A 24,798-nucleotide genomic window follows, 5' to 3' on the forward strand; every position below is an offset into this window, starting at 1 on the left:
TCAGTGAGACTCCTGCTCGCACCCAGGAGAACCCGCACTCTTCCGAAGTGCCCGTGAGCGTGGCAGAGGGCCCGTGGGGTGAAAGGACGCACTGATTCTCTAGAAGAGAGGAAGGTGCCTCCCCAAACTACGGGCTTTTCAGTGCAGTTGTGAGGGGTGAGTAGGAGCCCGCTGGGTAAGTGGGGCTGACAAGGACATTCCGGGACGAGGAGCAGCGTGGGAGAGCAGCTGTGTATTCAGAGGTAGGAAGCTGAGACGGTGGAACATGGGAAGAGCGGAGGCCGGTGCCCTGAAGAGGCTGTGGTGGGAGCCCGGGCCTGCCCAGTGGGGAGTGTGGCTCCCGGGACAGCCCTAGAGATTGCTAAGCTTAGACGTGAGCTGTGGACACAATCTTCTACTCCTAGAGCCTCACGCTGGACAAGTGGCTTTGGGGTCAAGACATGGCACATGCCGGTAGGGTGTGGGAGTGGCCCAGAACTTGGCCTCTATCCCCGAGGCACTCCTGACGTCAGTCCCCTTGGCCCCGTGGCTTTTCCTGTCCGGTCCTCCTGCAAGTACTCACAGGGCCGGTCCTGGTCCGGACGCTCTTCAGTGGGAAGAGTCTGGGATGACCAATGATAAATCTTGAGATCACTCAAGATTTAAAGGCAGACGCTATCGGAGCGCCTGGATGGCTCGGTTAGTTAAGTGTCTGATTCTTGCGTTCGCCTCAGGTCATGATCTCAGGGTCATGAGATCGAGCCCCGAGTCAGGTTTCACACTTGCACAGAGTCTGCTTGTCCCTCTCCCTCTGCTCCTCCCCCAACTTGTGCGCGCGCGCTCTCTCTCTTTCTCAAATAAATACATAAAATCGTAAAGGCAGACACTAACAAGAGGATGGAAAGACAGAATGGGCGAAAGCGTTTGCAGATGGTGTGACAGCTGAGAGTCTGGTAGCCCCGCCCTCCACGGCTGACTGAGAAGAGCCCCGGTCTCACCTGGTCCTGTAGGTAGAGGGAGGCTTCGGAGACTGAGTGCTCCATGCTGACCTTGCCCCGCTCTTGGCTTTCCCTCAGCTCGGCCAGTTCCTTCTCAATGTCAGCCACGGTAACTCTGAGAGACGTGCAGAAGAGATGGCCTGGCGCCATCACCCATCCCAGAGTCCGGGCTCACATGTCCCACGAGGGACAGAGGATGCGCACCATGGCTCTTGGGCCCACCCCACGGCAGGCGCTATCTAGGGAGTCCCGGGCGCTGCTTGTCTGGGAAGTGGGTGCCCGCGTGCCGACCTGAGCGTTTCTAGGGGGTGGGATCTGGCCCCACCATGAGAGGGCCCTGAGGGGCTCTGGCAAGTGCTCTCCTCCAGCCTCCGTCTGGGGACAGAGACTGCTGCTGCTGGACTGTTTTTTTGTTGTTGTTTTGTTTTGTTTTTAATTATTTTTCAAGATTTTATTTATTTATTTGACAGAGAGAGAGAGATCACAAGCAGGCAGAGAGAGAGGAAGGGAAGCAGGCTCCCTGCTGAGCAGAGAGCCCGATGCGGGGCTTGATCCCAGGACCCTGGTATCATGGCCTGAGCCGAAGGCAGAGGCATTAACCCACTGAGCCACCCAGGTGCCCCTGCTGGACTGTTTTAAGAGTGTTGGAAAACTTCTACCAGCCACTTGAACTACATATGGACACCCTGAAGGGCAGACACAGCCAGGGTCAAAGACAGGGGCCAGTTCAGACTTCGAGTGAGCCAAAGGCTGCCATCACCTCCTTGGCTGGGGCGAGGCGATGCCCGGACACAAGTTGCGCTCGGCAGGGGTGTTCTACCTGAGGATTCCCAGCTGCAAGCTCAGCGAGCCATTCTTCATGTCTTTTCCTGTTTCGTGTTCCCCGTTGCCCTCCAGGATCCTCTGCATCCTCTCCATCTACAAACCCAGTGGAAGAGGAAGGTCAGGCTTAGGCTCGAGTTCTTGGCCGCCTGCATATGCGTCCGCAGCCCGAGCAAGCCCCTTTCCCGAGTCCTCGTCCTGATCCAAGCCTCTGACAAGAACCATTTGTCAGTCTGTCCCTTCTGGACCTCCATCCATCCATCCGCCCACCCATCTATCCATCCGTCCCGCGGCTGTGGACAGCTGGCGTTAAGAGAACCACTGAAGATCCGGTAGCCCCTTGCCATGGCCGCTGGCCCCGGAGAGTCCCCCAAACTTGGCTCCAAGCCTGCTGCACTCCCAGTGGGCTTTGTTGGAAATGGCCCCGACGTAATGAAAAGAGCACTGGCCTCCTTGTTTGCTCCGACGGGTCTCAACAGTTTCAAGCATGTGGTGTGAGACCCAGGAAATGATCATGATGTCACCTGAGGGACATTTCCTACCTGACAGGCTTGTAAAAATCCAGCAAGATAATAACGTCAGCGCAGGGACGGTGCCATCCATCAAAATACAAGTGGAAAGTGGGATTGCGGGCCCTTAAAGGCAGAGTGGGCGGGCCCTCCCCTTACTTACTTTTGCTTTTTCCTGTCGAACTTCCTTGGTTAAGGACTTTAAGGTATTCAGCTGTTCCTGCAGGTCTGGGGGTACAGCCTTTTTGACTGTGAACAACGGAGGCCTTATTAGTCAAAAGGGTTAGATCTCCAGCAGGCTCCCAATCCCTGCTTCCAGCCCCCATGGTGAAGCCCCCCGCCCCCGCCAGCAAACAGCAGGACCCCCCACGTCTGCTTTTCCTGGTGACTGGGGAGGGGGGATGGGAAGAAAGGAAAGAGGGGTGTCCTTACCCTCTAAAAAAATCCACCTAATGCTTACTATCCTAAAGGACTTTGGGACTACTAACCCACACTTTCCACCCAACTCTCAAATCTTAATTATTCTCTGGGCCCACCGCTGTGCATGGACCAAGGTCAAGTTGACTTCTTCAGCATCCTCCCTCTCCGCCCACCGGCCTCCGCGGCTGTCCAGAGAGTCGGCCAGGGCACCCGAACCGCCTCACTCTTCTCCTGAGGTTCCTTCGCTCGGAGTCGTTTAATTCCAACTTTTGGACCCCAAAGGCTATAGTAGAGCCCAGAAAGGCTAAGAAGGGACATGCTATTTGCAGCAACTCAGGAAGCAGCCCCAGCAGCCGGAGGAGGCCAGGGGATGCCGGATACACAGACAGTGGCCCCTCCTCCGCGCCCCTGGAACCCACCCATGAGGCCGAGCAGGTACTGGATCTTCTCCAGGTCGGTCCGGCCAGCCTGCTCCTCATCCAGCTCCTTCATGTTCTCCTTGAGCTCTACATAGAGGCCAAGGAGTTCTCCCATCAGACGAAATGTTTCCACTGCCATGGGGAAGGTCGGAGCTAATTTATCCAGTGAGTCACGTCTCTCGCTCTGGAAATCGCTCTTTTCGGAGGAGACTCGGTGGAGATAGCTGAGAGAGTCCGCGCTCCTGGGAAAGGCAGCTGCTTGGCTGGGAGTAGTCCGGACGGGAAAGGCAGGCTGGCCTGAGGCATATATTTGTTTTGGATCCAAACCCATCTGGACACGGGGATCTACCCCCAGGACGCCTGGGCCATGAGGGCCAGGATAGGATCCGTCCCGGGGTTCTGGGATAGAGGATACATTCTCTTGCTGTTCTGTGCCTGCTTGTCCCTGGCCATGCTGATCCGGGCCAGGCGAAACCAAATGCTGTTGATCTCGCTGTGCAGATCCCACACGGGGGCTTAATGGTGTCAGGCCACGCTGGTCTGTGCCACGATGTAACAAACCTTGCTGGTAAGTTTCTGATAAACCCTTTTGGCCAATACCTGGTGATGCCAAACCTTGATTGGCTAGGAGTGCTGACACCTGACCATGTTGATATCTGCCAGGAGGTGTTACACCAGGGTGATATGGATGTGCTAAAGATCTTGGAAAATCTGGGGCAAATGCTGGAAAGCCACGAAGCCCTGTGCCTGCTGGTATCACACCTGGTTGTCCGGTACCAGGTTGCCTCAAGCCATGCTGATCAATTTCAGGTTGAACCAAACCACGCTGATCCGTACTAGGCTGCATGAAACCGTGTGGATATGTACCAGGCTGGACCAAACCACGAGGATAGGCACCAGGTGGAAATGAACCACGAGGATAGGCACTAGATTGACCCAAACTTTGTAGATAGGCACCAGGTTGGACCAAACCACGTGGATAGGCACCAGGCTGTACCAAACCAGGTGGATATGTGCCAGGTTGAATCAATCCAGGAGGATATGCACCAGGTTGAGAAAAGCCACGTGGATCTGTGCCAACCTGTACCATGCCACGCTGATCCACTCCACGTTGCCCTAAACCAAGCTGATCTGTACCAGGTTGGATCAAACCACCCTGACCTGCACCAGGCTGGACCAAAGCAGGCTGAACTATGCCAGGCTGAACCAAACCAGGTTGACCTGCACCAGGTTGTACCAACCCACGTTGATCCAGTACAGGCTGCACCAAGCCAGGCTGACCTGTGCCAGGTTGCACCAAACCACGCTGGTCCATGCCAGGCTGCGCCAAGCGAGGCTGACCTGCGCCAGGTTGCACCAAACCACGCTGATCCATGCCAGGCTGTGCCAAGCCAGGCTGACCTACACCAGGATGCACCAAACCACGATGGTCCATGCCCGGCTGTGCCAAGCCTGGCTGACCTGCACCAGGTTGCACCAAACCACGCTGACCCATGCCAGGCTGACCTGCGCCAGGTTGCACCAAACCACGCTGATCCATGCCAGGCTGTGCCAAGCCAGGCTGACCTGCTCCAGGTTGTACCAAACCATGTTGATCCATGCCAGGCTGTGCCAAGCCAGGCTGACCTGCACCAGGCTGCACCAAACCACGCTGATCCATGCCAGGCTGCGCCAAGCCAGGATGACCTGCATCAGGTTGCGCCAAACCACGCTGAACCACGCCAGGCTGCGCCAAACCAGGCTGAGCTGTGCCAGGTTGCGCCAAACCACGCTGATCCATGCCAGGCTGTGCCAAGTCAGGCTGACCTGCGCCAGGTTGCACCAAACCACGCTGAACCATGCCAGGCTGCGCCAAACCAGGCTGACCAGTGCCAGGTTGCACCAAACCACGATGATCCGTGCCAGGCTGCACCCAACCAGGCTGACCAGCACTAGGTTGCACCAAACCACTCTGATCCACGCCAGGCTGCGCCAAGCCAGGCTGACCTGCGCCAGGTTGCACCAAACCATGCTGATCAATTCCAGGCTGCACCAAGCCAGGCTGACCTGCGCCAGGTTGCACCAAACCACGCTGAACCATACCAGGCTGCGCCCAACCAGGCTGACCAGCACTAGGTTGCGCCAAACCACGGTGATCCGTGCCAGGCTGCGCCAAGCCAGGCCGACCTGCATCAGGTTGCACCAAACCATGCTGATCAATTCCAGGCTGCGGCAAGCCAGGCTGACCTGCGCCAGGTTGCACCACACCACGCTGATCCATGCCAGGCTGTGCCAAGTCAGGCTGACCTGCACCAGGCTGCACCAAACCACGCTGAACCATGCCAGGCTGCGCCAAACCAGGCTGAGCTGTGCCAGGTTGCGCCAAACCACGGTGATCCGTACCAGGCTGCGCTAAGCCAGCCCGACCTGCATCAGGTTGCACCAAACCACGCTGGTCCATGCCCGGCTGACCAGCACGAGGATGCACCAAACCACGCTGGTCCATGGAAGGCTGTGCCAAGCCAGGCTGACCTGCACCAGGTTGCACCAAACCACGCTGACCCATGCCAGGCTGACCTGCACCAGGTTGCACCAAACCACGCTGATCCATGCCAGGCTGGGCCAAGCCAGGCTGACCTGTGCCAGGCTGTACTAAACCATGCTGATCCATGCCAGGCTGTGCCAAGCCAGGCTGACCTGCTCCAGGTTGTACCAAACCATGTTGATCCATGCCAGGCTGTGCCAAGCCAGGCTGACCTGCACCAGGCTGCACCAAACCACGCTGATCCATGCCAGGCTGCGCCAAGCGAGGCTGACCAGCACCAGGCTGCACCAAACCACGCTGGTCCATGCCAGGCTGACCAGCACGAGGATGCACCAAACCACGCTGGTCCATGGAAGGCTGTGCTAAGCCAGGCTGACCTGCACCAGGTTCCATGAAATCACGTTGATCCAAGCCAGGCTGACCAGCACCAGGTTGCACCAAACCATGCTGGTCGATGCCAGGCTGCACCAAGGCAGGCTGGCCTGCACCAGGTTGCAAAAAACCACGTTGATCTATGCCAGGCTGACCTGCACCAGGTTGCACCAAACCACGCTGATCCATGCCAGGCTGCGCCAAGCCAGGCTGACCTGCGCCAGGTTGCACCAAACCACGCTGGTCCATGCCAGGCTGTGCCAAGCCAGGTTGACCTGTTCCAGGTTGCACCAAACCATGCTGGTCGATGCCAGGCTGCACCAAGGCAGGCTGGCCTGCACCAGGTTGCAAAAAACCATGTTGATCTATGCCAGGCTGACCTGCACCAGGTTGCACCAAACCACGCTGATCCATGCCAGGCTGCGCCAAGCCAGGCTGACCTGCGCCAGGTTGCACCAAACCACGCTGGTCCATGCCAGGCTGTGCCAAGCCAGGTTGACCTGTTCCAGGTTGCACCAAACCATGCTGGTCGATGCCAGGCTGCACCAAGGCAGGCTGGCCTGCACCAGGTTGCAAAAAACCACGTTGATCTATGCCAGGCTGACCTGCACCAGGTTGCACCAAACCACGCTGATCCATGCCAGGCTGCAGCAAGCCAGGCTGACCTGCGCCAGGTTGCACCAAACCACGCTGGTCCATGCCAGGCTGTGCCAAGCCAGGTTGACCTGTTCCAGGTTGCACCAAACCACGCTGGTCCATGCCAGGCTGTGCCAAGCTAGGCTGAACTGCGCCAGGTTGCACCAAACCACGTTGGTCTATGCCAGGCTGACCTGCGCCAGGTTGCACCACACCACGCTGGTCCATGCCAGGCTGTGCCAAGCCAGGCTGACCTGCACCAGGTTGCACCAAACCACGCTGACCCATGCCAGGCTGCGCCAAACGAGGCTGACCAGCGCCAGGTTGCACCAAACCACGCTGATCCATGCCAGGCTGCGGCAAGCGAGGCTGACCTGCACCAGGTTGCACCAAACCATGCTGATCCATGCCCGGCTGTGCCAAGCCAGGCTGACCTGCGCCAGGGTGCACCAAACCACGCTGATCCATGCCAAGTTGGACTGACTCGTGCTGATCTATTCCAGGTTGGGCCAAATCACGCTGACTTATAACAGGTTGGACCAAACCACGTTGACCTGCACCAGGCTGCCTTAAAGTAGGCTGAACTGTGCCAGGTTGGAACAAAACACGGTGATCCATTCCAACTTGGACCAAACCATGTTCATCCATTTCAGGCTCCACCAAAGCATGCTGATCCAAACTAAGTCGGGCTGAATCTTGCTGACCTATTCCAGATTGTGTCAAACCAGGCTGAACTGCACTTGGCTGGACCAAACCAGACGGATATATGTTCGGCTGTACCAAGTCAAATGGATATGCAACAGGCTGTCCCCAGCCACTGGGATATGCATCAGGCTGTGCCCAATCAGGTAGATAAGCACCAGGCTGGACCAAACCACTCTGATCTACAAGAGTCTGCACCAAACCACGCTGACCTGCTCCAGCTGGTACCAAACCATGTTGGTCTGGCCCAGGCTGTATTATATCATGCTGATCTGTATCAGGATGAGTGAACTCAGATGTTTCCAAGATGGGCTGTAAAAAACCTTGCCGATCTGCAACAACTTGCATCAAACCAGGTGATGCCAAACCACGTTGATGTGTGAGGTGTGGAACCAATCCTTGTTGATCCACGCCAGATATTAAAAATCCATACTGATCTGCAGTCAAGGGTACCAATCCGTGCTGATCCACACCAGGCTGTTGGGCTGTGCTGGGAAGTCCTGTGCCATACTGATACGTGCTAGGTAGTTCCCATCCTTGCTGGTATGTGCCGGGTACCACTGGTGGCACCATCCCATACTGATCCAGGCCAGGTGTTACCAAGCCCCACTCATCCATTCCGGGTGGCATCACACCAAGCTGACCCATGCTGTGCGGTACCACAGCATGTGGGTAAGTCCTGGGATGGTGCCCTGCCAGTGGGTCCATGCCATGTGGTCCCAATCCATGCTGATCTGACCCAGGCTGGATTCGACCCTGGCTCGCATGCACCCCCCAGGGCTGATCTGGGTGTACTCGATGCTCATCTCTGGCCACAGGGCCTGAGGATAGGTCCTGTGGGGTGGGACCAGGCTGTGCTTCTCGTTCCTCTTTTCTTAAATGGGCTGAGCTGTGCGACGGCAGCTCTCTCGTCCTGGGGCGATCTGACTCTACTCTGGATTGGGACACAGACGGGTGATGGGCCTTTGCCAGGCCAGCTTCATCACGGGCCCTCGGGTGCTGTTCTCTAGCAGGGAATGCGGTAGCGGAGACACCTCTGCTTCGTTCCCTGGTGACCCCTTCAGAGGGGTTTCTTATGCCACCAAGTCCTGAAAAGATCTGATCTGAGCCATAAGCACGGGGAGAATCCACAGCCTGGTCAGCACTTAACCGCTTGATGGGGACTCCGCCTTGAAGTATGTCATCTGACATTGCGGAAGTGTGCCCTTTGCGTTGAGGGAGTCCCGTCGTTGTCTCCGAGCCCTGGTTGAAGAGAAAGAGAAAAGTCAGTAACTGCAGGTAGAAAGGACTCCCTCACGCTAAGACATGAAAGCAAGAACATCCGGGACTTTGGACTAGGGTGACTTGGGGCTTTTGGAGAATGACACCCTCTGGTCCCCAAAACTAGGCTGGACACAAAAACTTCGACATTCTCGAAGGATACGTCTCCAAGGCTTTGAGAATCTGCACACTCGCAAATGGCATCATAATATGTCAATTGCCCTCGTAAAAGACAGTGGGAAAAGGGGCGCCTGGGTGGCTCAGTGGGTTAAAGCCTCTGCCTTCAGCTCAGGTCATGATCCCAGGGTCCTGGGATCGAGCCCCGCGTTGGGCTCTCTGCTCGGCAGGGAGCCTGCTTCTCCCTCTCTCTCTGCCTGCCTCTCTGCCTGTGTGTGATCTCTGTCTGTCAAATAAATAAAATCTTAAAAAAAAAAAAAAGACGGCAGGAAGTACCGGACGATACCAGCGATCTACTATAACTATTGCTCCACCTACAAATAAAGCATGAGTCATTTATTAAGTTCACAATATAAAGTTTGTCCCATCATTGGCCCGTTGTTGATGGCAAAAGTATCACCGCCAGGCAAGTGAACCATGTATCCGGAATGTAAACACATAAACTCCAGGGCCCGGAAGTTCCATCGCTGAGGTCTCCTCTATGGACTCTTTTTTTTTTTTTTTAAGATTTTATTTATTTATTTGACAGACAGAGACCACAAGCAGGCAGAGAGGCAGAGAGAGAGGGGGAAGCAGGCTCCCCGCCGAGCAGAGAGCCCGATGTGGGTCTCGATCCCAGGACCCTGAGATCATGACCCGAGCCAAAGGCAGAGGCTTAACCCACTGAGCCACCCAGGCGCCCCATCCTCTATGGACTCTTACAAAGGACTTCCAGGACATTCGTCCAGAGTCTGCGGCACCGCTTATGCAAACAGGTTATCAACAGGGGACTGACAAATGTAGGGGGCACGCCCACAGGGTACAATACTCAGAATCCGTTAAAAAGTGAGGGATTATTTCCATTTCTAGTCCAAACAGAATGACAGGAATTGGACTTACCCTCCTCCTGTTTGTAGCAACTCAAAACCGAAAACCAAACCCAAACCAAGAAAACCCTGAACTATGAAACGGTGGTTTTCTAGACACTGGACATGAGCTAGTGGAGGCCAGCCGTCCCTGAAAGATGGGGACACAACCTACGGGAGCCCTTGTGTTGCCTCGGCTTGCTGCCATTCCGGTGGAGTTTCTAGGCTGCCGTCCCGGGAGGGGGATTCCCTGAGTTGAGGAGACAGACCTGAACATTCAGGCAGACTGAGGCAGCGAGAGTTCACGCGACAGAGTATCAGAAAGAAAGGAGGTGCACGGGGACACCTGGGTGGCTGTTGGCTGAGAGTTTACGACTCTTGATTTCGGCTCAGGTCACGGTCTCAGGGTCCTGGCATCGAGCCCCGTGTCAGGCTCCACACTCAGTGGGAAGGGGGAGTCTGCTTGAGGATTCCCTCTCTCTCTCCCTCTTGCCCCTGCCCTGGCTCATGTTCTCTCTCTCAATAAATAAGTCTTAAAAAAAAAAAAAAAGAAAGAAAGAAAGGCGATACACACAGAGAGGATTCAGGAGCTCTGTAGATGTTCAGCACAGAAATGATCAGCGTGTGTATGTGAGGAGACTCCCCGCGGCTGGGACAAGAGCCATCTGCAAGGCTGGAGGGAACAGTGCCAGACTCTCACAGGGCTGGGAACACTGCCTGTTTCTGTCAGCCAGTTTGGGAAAACCTCAGTTCAGGGGACAGTATTGAGAAAGGTGTTGCCTCAGAAGTGGAGAATCATCAGCTCTACACTGAACTCTCCTTCGGTGCCACTAAAAAAACCAACCACAGGGGCCTGAGTGGCTTGGTCGGTGAATCATCTGCCTCTGGCTCAGGTCAGGATCTCAGGATCCTGGGATTGAGCCCTGCATGGGGCTCTGCTTCTCTCTCTGCCCCTCCCCTGCTTGTGCCTCTCCCTCTCTCTCTCTCTCTCAAATAAATAAATAAGACTCTTTTAAAAAATCACCCACATGAAATATACAGTAAAAGAAACAACAAGGGAATTAAAACAGTCCCCTAGAATACACTTATTTAACATGAAAGAGACAACTGAGAAACAGAGGAACAGAAAAGACATAAGACCTATAGAAAACAAAGAGCAAATGGAAGATGTAAACCTACTTTATCAGTAATTAAATACTCCAATCAGAAGGCGCAGATTTGCAGAAGGGATTTAAAAACGTGATCCAGGGGGCCCACACTCACTGTGTGCAGCCTTTTCTCTTTGGGCCTGGAAACCCATGACCCTCTCCAGGCACTAGGCAGCCATGGCCAGGGAGGACCTGGTAGCAAGCACCAGTGTGGGTGTCCTGGTGGCAGGAGCGCCGTTGGCTCGGGACATATTCAGCCTGAAGAGAAACATGAGGCAGAAGCCCAAGATCATTGGGATCCCTATATCCAAGCTCTGCATCTCTGGATATTGCTTGCTGTCTATGCTGTTGTCCTAGGACGATCAAGAATGCAAGAACCCAGAGTGCCTTTAAAGACAATTGAATAACCAAGAAGTGATGAGCCAAGAATCTGCTGTATGTGTGAAAATGAGGTCAAAATTCCCCAAAAGTTCGGTTCACTTCAAGAACCCTATAAGAGAAGAAATGACCTGTGGTCTTATCAAAGAAGGACCTGCCATGCCACTCTTCCGATAATAACAGACTTCGACATGACACTAAGTAGATTTTCCTACAAAGCGTGCCTCTCCCTCCCATGCCCAACATGTCATAATTATCATTGACGATCATAAGCTGGTTACAGATGGAGGCCAGAAAGAGTTACTGCAACTAAAGGACAAAGATCATGCTACTAAAGTTGATCCTGTTCCTACAACAGAAGTACCCTTATGTGGTGGAACCGTACCCTAACTCACAGGGTTTGCTTGTTGAACAGACTCTACCGAAAGCTAAACTGATAGGAATTGTGGCAGGATCTAATGTCTGTTCAAGGAAGGTACGAGAATGTCTTTGATAAGCTCCAACAACACAGTCTCCCTGTGTTCAAATTTCAGCTGGTGTGGGTGATGTACTAGAAGAAGTTCTCCCTCAGCCTGGTGTTGATCATCCAATCGTCAGAGTCATGACCAGCTTCACGGATTTTGATGAAAATGGGGTGTTCAAAGGACTTAAAGGAGAACTAGTTCATGAATTTAACAAACATGGTGGGGCTTTGAGCAACACAGAACATCTCACAATCAACTGTAAGACAGTGACGACACAGTTCTGCTGGGAGACTCCCAAGGAGGCTTGGGAATGGCAGACAGATGGGCCAATGTGGAACACGTTCTGGAAACTGGATATCAAATGGAGTAGAAGAGGTTTTAGAAAAGTACATGGATGCTTATGATACTGTTTTAATAAGCGATGAATCGTTGGGGGCAGCCAACGCTGTCTTACAGGAGATTCTGTAAACAAGCATTCTTTGAGTCCTCTTTCTTGTGGATACAACTGATGGAAGAACTGCTTATCCATTCATCCTGCTCAAAAACTCTGATCTGTAATATGTTCTTGCCCTTGAATTTCCTTTGCATTACCGAATATCTTGACACACTGAACCCATCAGCCGGAAGCTTCTCTTCTTCACCTCTCTCAATACACCCCTCACCGTATTTTTTGACAGGTTAAAAAACAATAACAACAACAACAAAAAAACCCCTAAGAGCCAAAATTTGAAAGGTAACTCCTCTAACTTTTCCAAAATGAGTTTTGTAGTTTATGTTATTGCAAAAAATTTTTTTAAGATTTATTGGGGAGAAGCAGAGGGAGAGGGAGCAGACTCCCCACTGAGCAGAGAGCCTAACCCTGGAAAATATAATGGTTTTAAAAATACATATGAGGGGCTCCTGGGTGGCTCAGTGGGTTAATGCCTCTGCCTTCGGCTCAGGTCATGATCCCAGGGTCCTGGGATCGAGCCCCACATCGGGCTCTCTGCTCAGCAGGGAACCTGATTCCTCCTCTCTCTCTCTCTGCCTGCCTCTCTGCCTACTTGTGATCACTCTGTCAAATAAATAAATAAAATCTTTAAAAAAATATATATATATATATATGAGAACCGAGCAACAATGTCCTAAGAACCATAAGGAAAACCTGATGCAATTAAAGGGAGAAACAGACAGTTCAACAGTAATAGTTGCAGACTTTAATATCCCACTTTTGATAGGGATAGAACAAAGAGGCAGAAGATCAACGATAAAATAAAAGACTTGAACCACAGACCAACTGGACCAGCAAACATCTGTAGAACATTCCACCCAACAAGATCTGAATAAACTCTCTTGCGTGCACACAGAACATTTTCCACAACAGACCATGTGTTAGGCCACTAGAAAACAAAATGAAACACCAAAGCACAGGAAAAATAAAGATGTTTTCAAACATAAAAATACCGACTGAAATTCATCAACAGCAAGACTCATACAACAAATGTTAAGTGAAATCCTTCAGGCAGACAGAAAATGATACCAGATGGAAACCTGGCTATACACAAAGGGGGTCACAAGCCCTGGAGCTGTTTTTCTTGACTCAAATCCCCTTGAAAGATAATTGACTGAACAAAACAAGAACAATGTATTGTAGGGTTCATAACAAAATGTAAAAGTAAAACGCAGGACAACAATAGCATAAAGCAGGCATTGGCAAACAAGGGCCCACGGGCCAAGTCCAGCCCATCATCTGTTTCTGTAAATGACACTTTATTAGGACACAGGCACACTCATTCATTTATGTATTGTTCATGGTTGCTTTCACACAGTAACAGTAGAGTTGAGCAACTGTGACAAAGACTGCATGACCCACAAAATCTAAAACATTTACTTGGCCCCTTGACAAAAAGTTTGCTGACCCCAGAAATAAAGTCCCTTGGAAATACTTTATTGTAAAGTCCTTATACTATTTGTGAAGGAGTAGAATATCACTTGAAGGTGAACTGTGATGCGTGAAGAGGTATAAATCTATAAAGCCTAAAGCAACCACACAAATAACAAAGATGTATAGCTAATAAGCTGACAGAGGAGGTTAAAAAAAAAAACACTCAAATAATACAAAAGAAGTAGAAAAAAAAGGAGAAAGGAACAAAAAGCAGATGGAACAAATAGAATACTAACAGTAGGATGACAGGCTCAGCCCTAATTATATCAATAATCACATTAAATATAAATGATCAAAACAGCCTGATTAAAAAGCAGAGATTGGCAGGGACACCTTGGTGCCTCAGTTGGTTAAGCGTCTGACTTTGGCTCAGGTCATCATCTCGGGGTCCTGGGATCAAGCCCCATATTGGGCTCCTGGCTCAGTGGGGAGTCTGTTTCTCCCTCTCCCTCTTCTTCTGCACAACCCCCGACTTGTGCTCTTACTCTCTGTCTCTCTTAGATGAATAAATACATAAAATCTTTTTTTTAAATCAAAAGTTGTCAGAATGGTTAAAGAAGCAAGACCAACTACATGCCACTTACAAGAAAAAGACTTTATATAGACAGACACAAATAGGTAAAACGTTAAAGAACAGGAGAAGATACACCATGCTCACACTTGAAAAAGAAAAAAAAGCTGGAATCACTATACTAATTAATATAGATTTCAGAGCTAAGAATATTATTAAGGATAAAAAGGTCATTTCTTGGGATATCTGGCTGGGTCAGTCAGTTAAGCATCTGCCTTCTGCTCAGCTCATGATCCCAGGGTCCTGGGATCAAACTGCACGTCAGGCTCCCTGCTCAGCCGGGAGCACGCTTCTCCCTCTCTCTCTGCCGCTCCCCCTGCTTATGCTCTGTCTCTCTCTCTCATCACAAATAAATAACATCTCTTTTCTTTAAAGGTCACTTCTTAACATAAGGAGATCAATTCATCAAGAGGGCATAACGTTCCTAAATGTGTCTGCACCTAATAGCAGGGCTTCAAAGTATGTGAAGCAAAGCCTGACTGACCTACAAGGAGACAGGGGCAAATCCACAGCTGGAGTCAGAGGTTTCAATACCTTCCCCTCACTAATTGCCAAGTAAGCAGAAAATCAGCAAGGACATTGTATGCATTTTCTGGAGCTGCTGTAACAGACTAGGTGACTTGAACAACAGAAATGTACTGTCTCTTGGCTTTGGAGGCCAGAAGTTGGAGATCCGGGTGTCAGCAGGCTTGGTTCCCTCTCAGGCTAGGAGGGAAAATCTTTTCCATGCTTTCTTCTGGCCTCTGGCGGCCTCCGGCATTCACTGATGGCTGTCTTCTCCTGACCATCTATGGATGGATGGCCACCTTCTCCCTGAACGTGTCTTTCTGTCCAAACTCCCCCTTTTATAAAGACTCACTTATATGGGATCAGGGCCCACCCTAATGACCTCATCTTAACTTGATCCTCTGCAAAGACCCATTTCCAAATAAGGTTGCATTTACAACGGGAGTCAGGACTTCAACACCTTTTGGGAGGGGTGGAGATGGAAACACAGCTTAACCCTAACAGATACAGTAAACTTGAACAACACTAGAACCTACTTGACCTGATGGACATTTATAGGATACTTCCCCTAACAAGAGCAGAAGACACATTGCTCTCAAGTGCACACAAAACATTTACCAAGACAGAACATCTTCTGGGCCATAAGAGATACATCCATCAATTTAAAAGGAGTCAAGTTGTACAATATATATTCTCTGACCACAGTGGACTTAAAATTAGAAATTAGTGACAGAAAGATCCCTGGAAAATCCCCAAATATTTACAAACAAAATAACAGACTGCTGAATAGATCGTGCACGCGAAAGAAGAAACCAAAAGGGATATAGAAAGCGTTCTGAACCACATACCAGAACGTGAGGGACGCTGCTGGAGCAATACTTGGGACATATTTAATATTTATAGCACTAAGTGCCGGTCCCGAAATAGAAAAGCCTCCATGTGCACTTCAGGAAACTAGCAAAACAAGAGCAAATTAAATCCAAAGCAGGCAGAAGAAAGGAAATGACGACGATCAGAGCAGAAAGCAATAAACAGAAAACAGCAAAGAAAATCAATAAAAACAAGGTATTTGAGTACAGCCATGTAACTGATAAAGCTCTAGACAGACCGATGAGGAACAAGACAGAAGAGACCCAAATTACCAACACCGGGAATGTCATCAAAGCCACGCAAATTAAAACAGGACACCACCACACACCTGTTAGTATGGTCAAGGTCTGGGACACGGACAAGACCAGACACTGGGGAGGATCTGAGCAGCAGGAGCTCTGCTCGGTCATTGTTGGTGGGAATGCAAAATGGTGCAGCCACTGTGGAAGACAGGTGGCGGTTTCTTACAAAACTAAACATACTCTTTCTGTTCACCAGCAACACAGTTACTTGGTACTCACCCAAAGGAGCTGAAAACGTACGTCCGCACCGAAACATGCACACAGAGGCCGACAGCAGCCTTATGCATAACTGCCCAAACTCGGAAGCAACCAAGACGCCCTTTAAGTAGGTGAATGGATGGAATAACTGTGGTCCAGCCCAGGCCACAGAATATTATACAGCACTAAAAAGTGAGCTGCATCGCGTCATGAAAAGACATGGAAGAAACTTAAATGCATGGTGCTAAGTGAAAGAAGCCATCATACTGTATGATTCCAACTATACGACGTTCTGGAGAAGGCAAAACTGTGGAGACAGGGAAAGGATCAGTGGTTGCGAGAGGGGAGGGAGGAGTGAAGGAGCAGAGCATAGAGGACTTTTAGGGCCGCAAAATTACTGTGTATGGTACATTACACCATTGTCCAAACCCATAGGTTATATAACACCAAGAGTGAACTTGATTAAAACTACAGACTTTGGGGGTGCCTGGGTGGCTCAGTGGGTTAAGCCTCTGCCTTTGGCTCAGGTCATGATCTCAGGGTCCTGGGATTGAGACCCGCATCGGGCTCTCTGCTCGGCGGGGGGCCTGCTTCCCGCTCTCTGCCTGCCTCTCTGCCTACTTGTGATCTCTCTCTCTGTGTTTAATAAATAAATAAAATCTTAAAAAAAAAACAACAAACAACTACAGACTTTGAGTGACATCATGTGTCCGTGTATGTTCACCGGCTGAAACCATGTACGGCTCTGGTGGCGTCCTCGTTCGTGGGGAAGGTTATGTGTGTGTGTATGGGCCGAAGGTATAAGGGAAACCTCTACACCTTCTACTCAATGTCTTTAAATATATTTTTAGTTTTTTTAAGATTGTACTTATTTATTTGAAAGAGAACAGGCAGGGGCAGGGGCAGAGGGAGAAGCAGGTTCCCTGCTGAGCAGAGAGCCCCAACACGGGGCTGGATCCCAGGACCCTCAGATTGTGACCTGAGCTGAAGGCAGATGCTCAACCCACTGAGCCACCCAGGTATCCCTTTAAATTATCTGTCTATCTCTCTATCTATTTATAGCAAACTCCATGCCCAGTGTGAGGCTTGAACTTACAACCCTGTGATCAGTTGTCACTGCTGCACCGACTAGGCACTCCTATTCCTTCCACTCGGTTTTGTTGTGAGCCTAAAACTCTAAAAACAAAATCTATTTCTTTTAAAAGTCAATTTTTAAATGTGTGTGCAGGGGGAGATGTGTCTCCATGAGCCGCAGCCAGCAGTCTCCCCACTACCCCCTTTTAGCGGCTCGCCAGCGGCTGTGCTGTGATCCCCATCACCATCCTTTTTCAGTCAGGATCCCGCTTCCAATGATTATAATCTTTTTTTTTTTCCTTGATTTTTTTTAACGTAGTCTCTACCCTCAACGTGGACTCCAACTCACAACCCCAAGATCTAAGAGTTGTATGCTCTACCGACTGAGCCAGCCCGGCACAACCCTGCCCCCCGCCGCCCCATGCTTCTAATCTTAAATGTTGCCTGCAACTTGCTCCCCATCTGCTGGCCTGCCTCTGTAAAGCCACAAACACACGACTGCTGGCAGGGGCTCTGGCCAGGGGGAGGCAGCCAGCACCCCAGGGTGAGCGTGTACTCCCCGGACACCGAAAGACCTCAAAATCTCAGCAAAGCAATTTCTTGCTACTCGCAAAGAACCTACAAGATCCCAGGAAGCAGGAGAGATTCACAGCCTCTTTGGACCTCACCCAGCCCCGGCCTAGCCAGCTTGGGGGCGCAGTACTTCCCTCTGAGGTCCAGAGCTACCTCCCTGGTAAGACGTGATGGCCCAGCTCTGGGATTCCTCGATGCTGCCCCAAAACGACGGACCAAAAATACACTAGTCCAGGGTCCTAGACTCATTTTCTACTGCTGTAGGACACGTTACCACGAACGCAGACATCGACAGCAGCACGAGGTTATGATCTCACAGTTTCCGTGGGTCATGAGTCTGGCCACGTTTTATCTGGGTTCGCTGTCAGGGCCTCAGCCTGCAATCCAGGCCAGGCTGCGGCCTTCTCTGAGGCTCAGGGTCGTTGCCAGAACTCAGCTCCTCTTGGCTGGAGTTCTCGGCTCCTACAGACCACTCTCAATCCCAGCCACGCGGCTCCCTCCACGGGGGCCATCCTCTGGTTTTACTTTCTCGAGGAGGGCTCGCCTAATTAGGTCAGGACCACCTGATCCCTCCTGTGATTAAACTCAAAGTCAATTTATTAGCGACCTAATTACAGGGGAGATGTCCCCCCCCCACTCCCACCATACCTGCAGGTTCTGCTCACACCCGAAGGGATTCTATGTGTGCCCAGTAGAGGGCAGGAATCCTGGCAATCATCCTAGGGCTCCGCCTATCACGCAGAAAGGCCTACAGGACTGAAAACCAATCGCTGCAAACAACTGCCGCCAAAAAGAGAAAGGACGGAAAGTGACACCTCGTAAGGATTCTGAAAGCAAGTCCTGAAAAAGACCCTCCAGAGGCGAGTGCTGTGGACTTTGTGTCCAGGTTATTGCCCAGCGCTCAGACCCAGGAACAGCAGAAAATGGAAGGAGTCCCGCTAAACCGCCCAGCCTAGCCAATCGCCCACGAACCGCCCCAAGAGGAAGCAGGGGGCTGTACTGTTATGTTCCAGATGGCTCCCGGGACAAACTGCCCCACAGCTCAGTGGCTTCCACCGACACGAATCCGTTAGGGTAACAGCTCAAAATGGCAGAATTCCAGAGCCGGAGGCACTGGGCTGAGGTCAAGGTGACGGGCAGCGCTGGCGATGCTGCAAGCTCTTGGCACAACCCGTCTCCACATCTCCTCCAGCTTCTACAGGGTGGCCGGCACTCCACGGCTCGTGGCCCACGTCGCTCCTGTCTCTGCTTCTGCGGCCGCATCGCCTCCCCCTCTTTTGTGGTAGAACCTTCTGCCTCCCTCTCACCGGTAGGTACCTTTGTGATCAATGGATTCATTTTGAGGCAAAATACAGTTAAGTCCCTCCTTTCTTGAGAACCTGTTAGGTTGTCATGTGAGCGGTGAGGTTGTACGACGAGCTCTTCTCTACGCACGATGGATCCCACGCTCCCTCCTGAGCCGGAGCGTTCTGTCCTTCCTGCCTTCACAGGATCCCCCCAGGTATGGAACCTGCTATTTCCAGGACTCCAAGATGTCCTAAAACATTTATTTCTATTTCCCTGGGGATGTGCCATGGCAGGGGGTGGGGGCACGTAGTTGGAAGTGGGGTGAATCCTGTGCAGCCCCTTCCTAACTCGCTCCACTGTTTTTCGGGTTCTGAAGCCCAAGATATGGGCGAGCACAATGGAACAAGGGGAATCACCTGCCCTCAATCGAATCCTGAAACGAGGTTTTAATTTTGGTTTTCTACGCTATAACGTAGAGGCCGCAAGGCTTCAAAGAGAAAGTGCCCTTTAGCTCCAACTTGCTATTTCCACGTGAGAACGTCTGTGCTCGAGGTCTGCGGACCTGGTGTAATGGTCACTGGAAGGTTCTCCCGTTGTTACGCCCGTGGCCACCGCTCTTACCAGAGACTCGGCTGCGTCTCATTGATGACAGCAAAGTGCAGAAGCGTCTTCCTCCCTTAAGCAAGCTTTGGTTAGCACGACAGGGCTGGCTCTTCCTGGATTTGGTGACCTGGTCACCACAGGTGACCACAGGTGACCACAGGGTATGGCTCTTCCTGGTTCCTTCTGACCATCAGAGGTGCTACGAGGAGCTGCAGGGCGGGCGGGCAGGCAGGCGGGGGAGGCGGGGAAGCCTCCCAGTCATCTTTGCGCAATCTGGCCAAACTGCGGAGAAGGCCCTGCTGCCCATCGGAATAAGCGCTCGGAAAGCGCTGGTCTGTGTCCCCGCGTTCACTCAGGTCCTGGGACGGGCATCTTCCACCGCTGTTCTGTCTGAGCCCCTGAAACCACAGCCTTCCTCCTCCGGGTGGAAACACAACATCCTTCTCGTGTCCCGCGTTCCAGAGATGGGATTTACTCCTCCGGGCTCATCGCCCCCGTACTCAGCGTCCCGGTTTCCATCCCGACCCTCCGTTTACCACGCGGGCAGACGGTGAGCCTCCCACGCCTGAGAGCCACCACCCCTCTCCAGGAGCACACTGAGGACCTGAAAAACGCTGAGCGCCGATATCCTAATCTCGTTGTTTATGTTAAAGTGTCCCACCAACAGCCCAAGCAACACTGGTCTCCAGCGTTTTTGTTGTGTTTTTTAAGCTCCAGGTGGGGAAGTTCTCCGCTGCGCTTGTGATGGGCCGTGCAGCAGCTGAATGGGTTCTCTTGCTTCTCAAAAACCTTTTAATATTTATATTTATTCTCCCTTGCCCCTGGGGCTACTGACAAGCATGAGCAACTGTCAAAAAACAGACACTTTCTTACCTCTGGACAAGCGGGAGTGTCTAAAGGGGCTTCTGTCGTGCTCATTTCTAGGTGTGGCAGGTGTCCTGCTCGCACCCGAAAAAAATGTGTCGTTCACTCAAAACAGGATACTCCTACGTGTCAAGAGCTTTGGCTTAAAAAAAAAAAAAACGCGAAAGCAGAGGCAAACTTTTTCTAGGCCATTCCTTTTGCTACAGGGTCCTCTTCCAAGTCCTTCTGCTGCTGCTTGCTCTGAAGATGCCCCCACCCCCATTCAAAAAGCAATCGCAGGGTGTCCTGTGACACCTGTACTATTTGACATGCCCCAGATGGCCACTTGGTGGCGCCAAAAGGTCCACGCTCTTCCCCCTGTTGAGGTGGGTACTGACACAGGGAACTTTTTCCAGTAAGGAGAAGGGCACAAAGCCAGAAGGGGAATACCCAGACCAGAAGGGCAGCTGATCCTTGCCTCGATGGCCATTTGCTAATTGCCATTTTATTCAGATGGAGAAAGGGTGGGGATCGAGAAACAATTTGGGGGGCACCTGGGTAGCTCCATAGGCTAAGGGTGTGCCTTTGGCTCAGGTCATGATCCTGGGGTCCTGGGATTGAGCCCTGCATCTCATTCTTTGCTCAGCAGGGAGTCGGCTCCTTCCTGCCCCTCCCCCTGCTCCTGCTTGTACTCTCTATCTCTCTCCCTCCCTCTCACTCTCGAATACATAAATAAAATCTTACAAAATAAATAAATAAAAATGATTTAGTTGGGCGCCTGGGTGGCTCAGTGGGTTAAGCCTCTGCCTTCGGCTCAGGTCATGATCCCGAGGTTCTGGGATCGAGCCCCGCATCAGGTCTCTGCTCGGCAGGGAGCCTGCTTCCCTTCCTCTCTCTGCCTGCCTCTCTGCCTACCTGTGATCTCTGTCTGTCAAATAAATAAATAAACTCTTTAAAAAAAAAATGATTTAGTTATCCTGGGCACTGCCTGGGGATGGACAGACGCATGCACACATTTGTGTGTCAAAGTCATCGCCACAGGGCCCCTACAGACATTTTATTTCCAAAGTCGGTCATCTTTGTCCACTAAGCATGAAGGGACTCAGGAATTTCAGATCAGGCCATAAAGGAACTTTGAAAAGCTACAAAAGCAAATCAAAACTACACTCAGGTACCACTCTTCCACCCAACTGGAAAAAACTGGGTACAGACAGTGCTGGTGGGGACTTGAGAACCAAGTTCTCTCCCACGTTGTAGGGAGGGTCTAAATTGGAGCCCTATCTGTGGAGGACAGTTTGGCAAAAGGAGCCAAATCACAAACCTGCATTCCATTTCTTAGGAATGCACCCTACCTACGAATATGTTTGCACATGTGAAGGTTACACGGGAGCACGGTTTTTTCTAAGACTGGAAAAAACGCTTAAAATGATAGGAAGCATGAAATTAGGAACATCCACATAATGGAACACTGTGCAGTAGCAAAGAGGGAGAGGTCCAGGGAAGCCCCACCCAAAACCAGGGCCCAGGTCCCCAGTTTGTTCACCCCTAGTGAGGCCCTCCAGCCGTCAGTAATGGCCTGCTCCAGCTCCTCCCAGGTGACCATGGTGACTTCTTCTCCAACAGGCATCGAACTCATCTTCCGGCCCACTAGGTCCTGACGGTGACAGACAACATGCAGGCAGACAGATATACAAACACCCCAAATTTAATCCCAGAAAGCTTTAGGAACAGAACTGAGCTAACAGAATCCACAGCCCTAGTCCCGAGGCAACATCACTGTCCTTCAAGTGACCAGTGAGTCCTGGGCAGCCAATTTCCAGTCCCCTAAGGACCTCTGGGGGAACACTGGGCTCGGATGGGAAGGATTTTCCCCCAATCCAGGGGCAGTGCCCATAGGGGCGGAGGGCCTCATCCTACTTCGGAGGGATACAGACATCTGGGGTGGGAGCCTGGACATCCTCCCCTACTCCCCCTTGAGGGCCCTTTGTCACAGAACTCGCCCATATTACCAGGAATTCATCCCGTTCTCTGACTATCTTCTCTAGAGCATCGATCCGCTGGAAGGCTTTCTGGAAGAAGAGTTCAGAGATGGAGGATCAAAACAGCCCCACCTGTGGACCCTACACACACGCATGCGCACACGCACGCAGATACGCAAGCGCACACACGCCCTTACACGCACGCATGCACACACACGCACATGCACACACGCATGTGCATGGATACGCATGCACGCACACGCACGTGCGCACACACATACATGCGTTCATAGAAGAGAAGAAAGGAGGTGGGTGGATCTTACAGGAGCTGGGGTAGAGACAGGACCACTTAGTCCGTTAAATCGTTTTCTTTCCAGCCAACAAGAGGCAGGCAAGTGAGGTGTGGTGGTCCTGGGGGACACTGTGCCAAGAGCAAATGCAAGCACAGGGGTGGGAACCTTTGGTCCTGGGATTCACTTCCTCCTACCCTCGAACAGAACCTTCCCACACTGCAGAATGATGCTGACTTTGCCTCTCAAGGACAAAAATGATCCGGCGCTTCAAGGCGTCTGAATGGCTGGGTGGTTTGAAGAGAAAAGCGTCCCCAAAGAACCGAAACAAATTGCTAAAACTTAAGTTGTTCCGTATGACTCTTGCAAAGCTCCAGAATGTAGGAATCTAAAGGTAAAACAAGCCGTTGGTCTGAAAAACCATCTAAAAGCCCCAAAACACATTTCAAAAAGAAAAGCTTTCCAGAGCAACGGTGAGTCCCGCTTGGGCCTCAGGCCTGAGATGAGGGGCAGAATGGGGTCAGGGGTCCTGAGGCCTCGCGGAGCCTCTCCCTGGGCTTCTTCCTAACTGCCCCTCCTCCTCCTTCCAGCGCTAAGCCCCTGGGCGGCTTCCGGAGGGCCTGAAATAGGAGCACTGCCTGGTACTTTGGGCCCCTACTGTCCATCTGAGGGGATTCTAGATCTTTCTCCGAGAGAACAAAGATCCAAGTGAAGGTGTGGCTGCCGAGCACCCGCTGGTGTGACCGCAGAGCTCTCTCCATCCCAGCCCCGCCTCCTGGGCTGAGCTCTTCAACACCCACCACCTCACTTCTTTATTCTTGTTTAAAGGAAATCCGCTGGAAGAATATTCTGAGAAGTTGTCAGCTCCCGCTCCTCCCCCCATCCCCGACTCGGCTCGGATCCCTGGGGGTCTGAGAAGGGGCAGCGGAGTGGCGAGGACAGGCCCTGCATGGGAAGGGGCGACTCCGCAGCTCCTCGAGGTGGGGTCCCCGCCGTCCTCACCGCTGGGAGCTCCTGTGCCTTTTCCTGGGCTTCTTTGAGGGTTTTCACGTCCTCCACGACGTCGCGCAGCAGCTCCATGGCCTGCAAGGTGGGGACGCGGCGGTTCGGAGGACCGACCCCCCCCCGCCCCCCCCCCGCCCCCACGCCCGCGCCTCCCTTCCAGCCCCGGAGCCGATGGTGGGCTCCGCCCCTCCCCGGCCCCGCCCCGCCCCGTCCCGCGCTCACCTGGGAGACCTGGGAGACGGTGGCCCGCTCGCCCTTGGCGATTTTCAACGACCCTGCTCGTGCCCTGGCCGGCGTCAGCTTGGCCGTCTCCTCCTCCAGCCAGTCCCGGGCGTCCAGCTCGCCGATGGGAGCCGTCAGGTGCTGCACGTGGCTCACGATGCCCTGCACCTGGCTCGTGATGGACTTGAGCTTCCGGCTGAGGTCCTGGACCTGCCCGCCCAGGCCCTTCACCTGGCTCTCGAGCGTCGCCGCGGCCGTCGGTGGCTTGGGCAGGCTGCCGCGCGGCTTCTCTTTCGACGCGGCCAGCTGCGGGGCGCTGAGCGCGGCCTGCGGGAGCTCCAGGGTGCGGCTCGTCTCCGGTGACGGCAACGGCGACTGGAAGTCGACGCGCACCTCCTGCAGGTTGAGGCTCCGGAGCATGGCCACGATGAGCGTGTGCAGGGCCGTGAAGTTGACGGCGCCCACCTCCGGGGTGCCGATGGCCAAGTCCGCCAGCTCCCGGAGGGAGACCGTGGTGGTGGCCGCCGTCGCGGGCGGCATTGCGCGCCCTCTCAGCAGCGGTCCGCGCCCTCGGCTGGCCGGGTGGCCATGTCCCCCTCACTGCCCAATGCGCCCCCGGGCGCTGTCCAGGGCATCAGTCACTGGAGGACGGAGGCGAAGCGCCTGGCCTCCGGGCTTCCCACCCTCTGCTCCTGGGGACCCGCGCCCGCCTCCCCAGCGGGGTCCGGACAGCCGCCTACCCTCCACCGTCCAGTCGTCTGCTCTCCGAGCTACACCCTATCCTCGCACCGGGTGCGGCCAGCGGACGTTTGGAACCGAACGGACGGCCCCGTTCACGGCCCTGTGGTGCGGGCCCCACGCGCGCGACAGGGTTCTGCGAAAGAACGGACACCGTCC

At 52.8% G+C, this 24,798-nt stretch overlaps 1 protein-coding gene across 1 annotated transcript in view; it reads right to left on the bottom strand.

Annotated features, from left to right (window-relative positions):
* The window catches only part of QRICH2 (glutamine rich 2), a gene marked incomplete at both ends in the record, with an annotated part of 33,024 nt that extends 8,583 nt beyond the window's left edge, over positions 1-24,441 (bottom strand). Inside the window, 17 exons of the mRNA XM_080826689.1 lie at positions 978-1,092; positions 1,798-1,895; positions 2,472-2,557; positions 3,148-3,389; positions 3,497-3,640; positions 4,355-4,548; positions 4,609-5,493; positions 5,554-5,703; positions 6,049-6,153; positions 6,199-6,318; positions 6,424-6,603; positions 6,665-6,828; positions 7,054-7,173; positions 21,915-22,059; positions 22,415-22,474; positions 23,677-23,757; positions 23,902-24,441. Coding sequence (XP_080682815.1) covers positions 978-1,092; positions 1,798-1,895; positions 2,472-2,557; positions 3,148-3,389; positions 3,497-3,640; positions 4,355-4,548; positions 4,609-5,493; positions 5,554-5,703; positions 6,049-6,153; positions 6,199-6,318; positions 6,424-6,603; positions 6,665-6,828; positions 7,054-7,173; positions 21,915-22,059; positions 22,415-22,474; positions 23,677-23,757; positions 23,902-24,441 — 3,429 coding nt within the window. The remainder of the gene's footprint in view (positions 1-977; positions 1,093-1,797; positions 1,896-2,471; positions 2,558-3,147; positions 3,390-3,496; positions 3,641-4,354; positions 4,549-4,608; positions 5,494-5,553; positions 5,704-6,048; positions 6,154-6,198; positions 6,319-6,423; positions 6,604-6,664; positions 6,829-7,053; positions 7,174-21,914; positions 22,060-22,414; positions 22,475-23,676; positions 23,758-23,901) is intronic.
* Between the last annotated feature and the right edge of the window lie 357 nt (positions 24,442-24,798).

The sequence above is a fragment of the Martes martes genome (assembly GCF_963455335.1).
Source record: "Martes martes genome assembly, chromosome: 16".
Classification (NCBI taxonomy): domain Eukaryota; kingdom Metazoa; phylum Chordata; class Mammalia; order Carnivora; family Mustelidae; genus Martes; species Martes martes.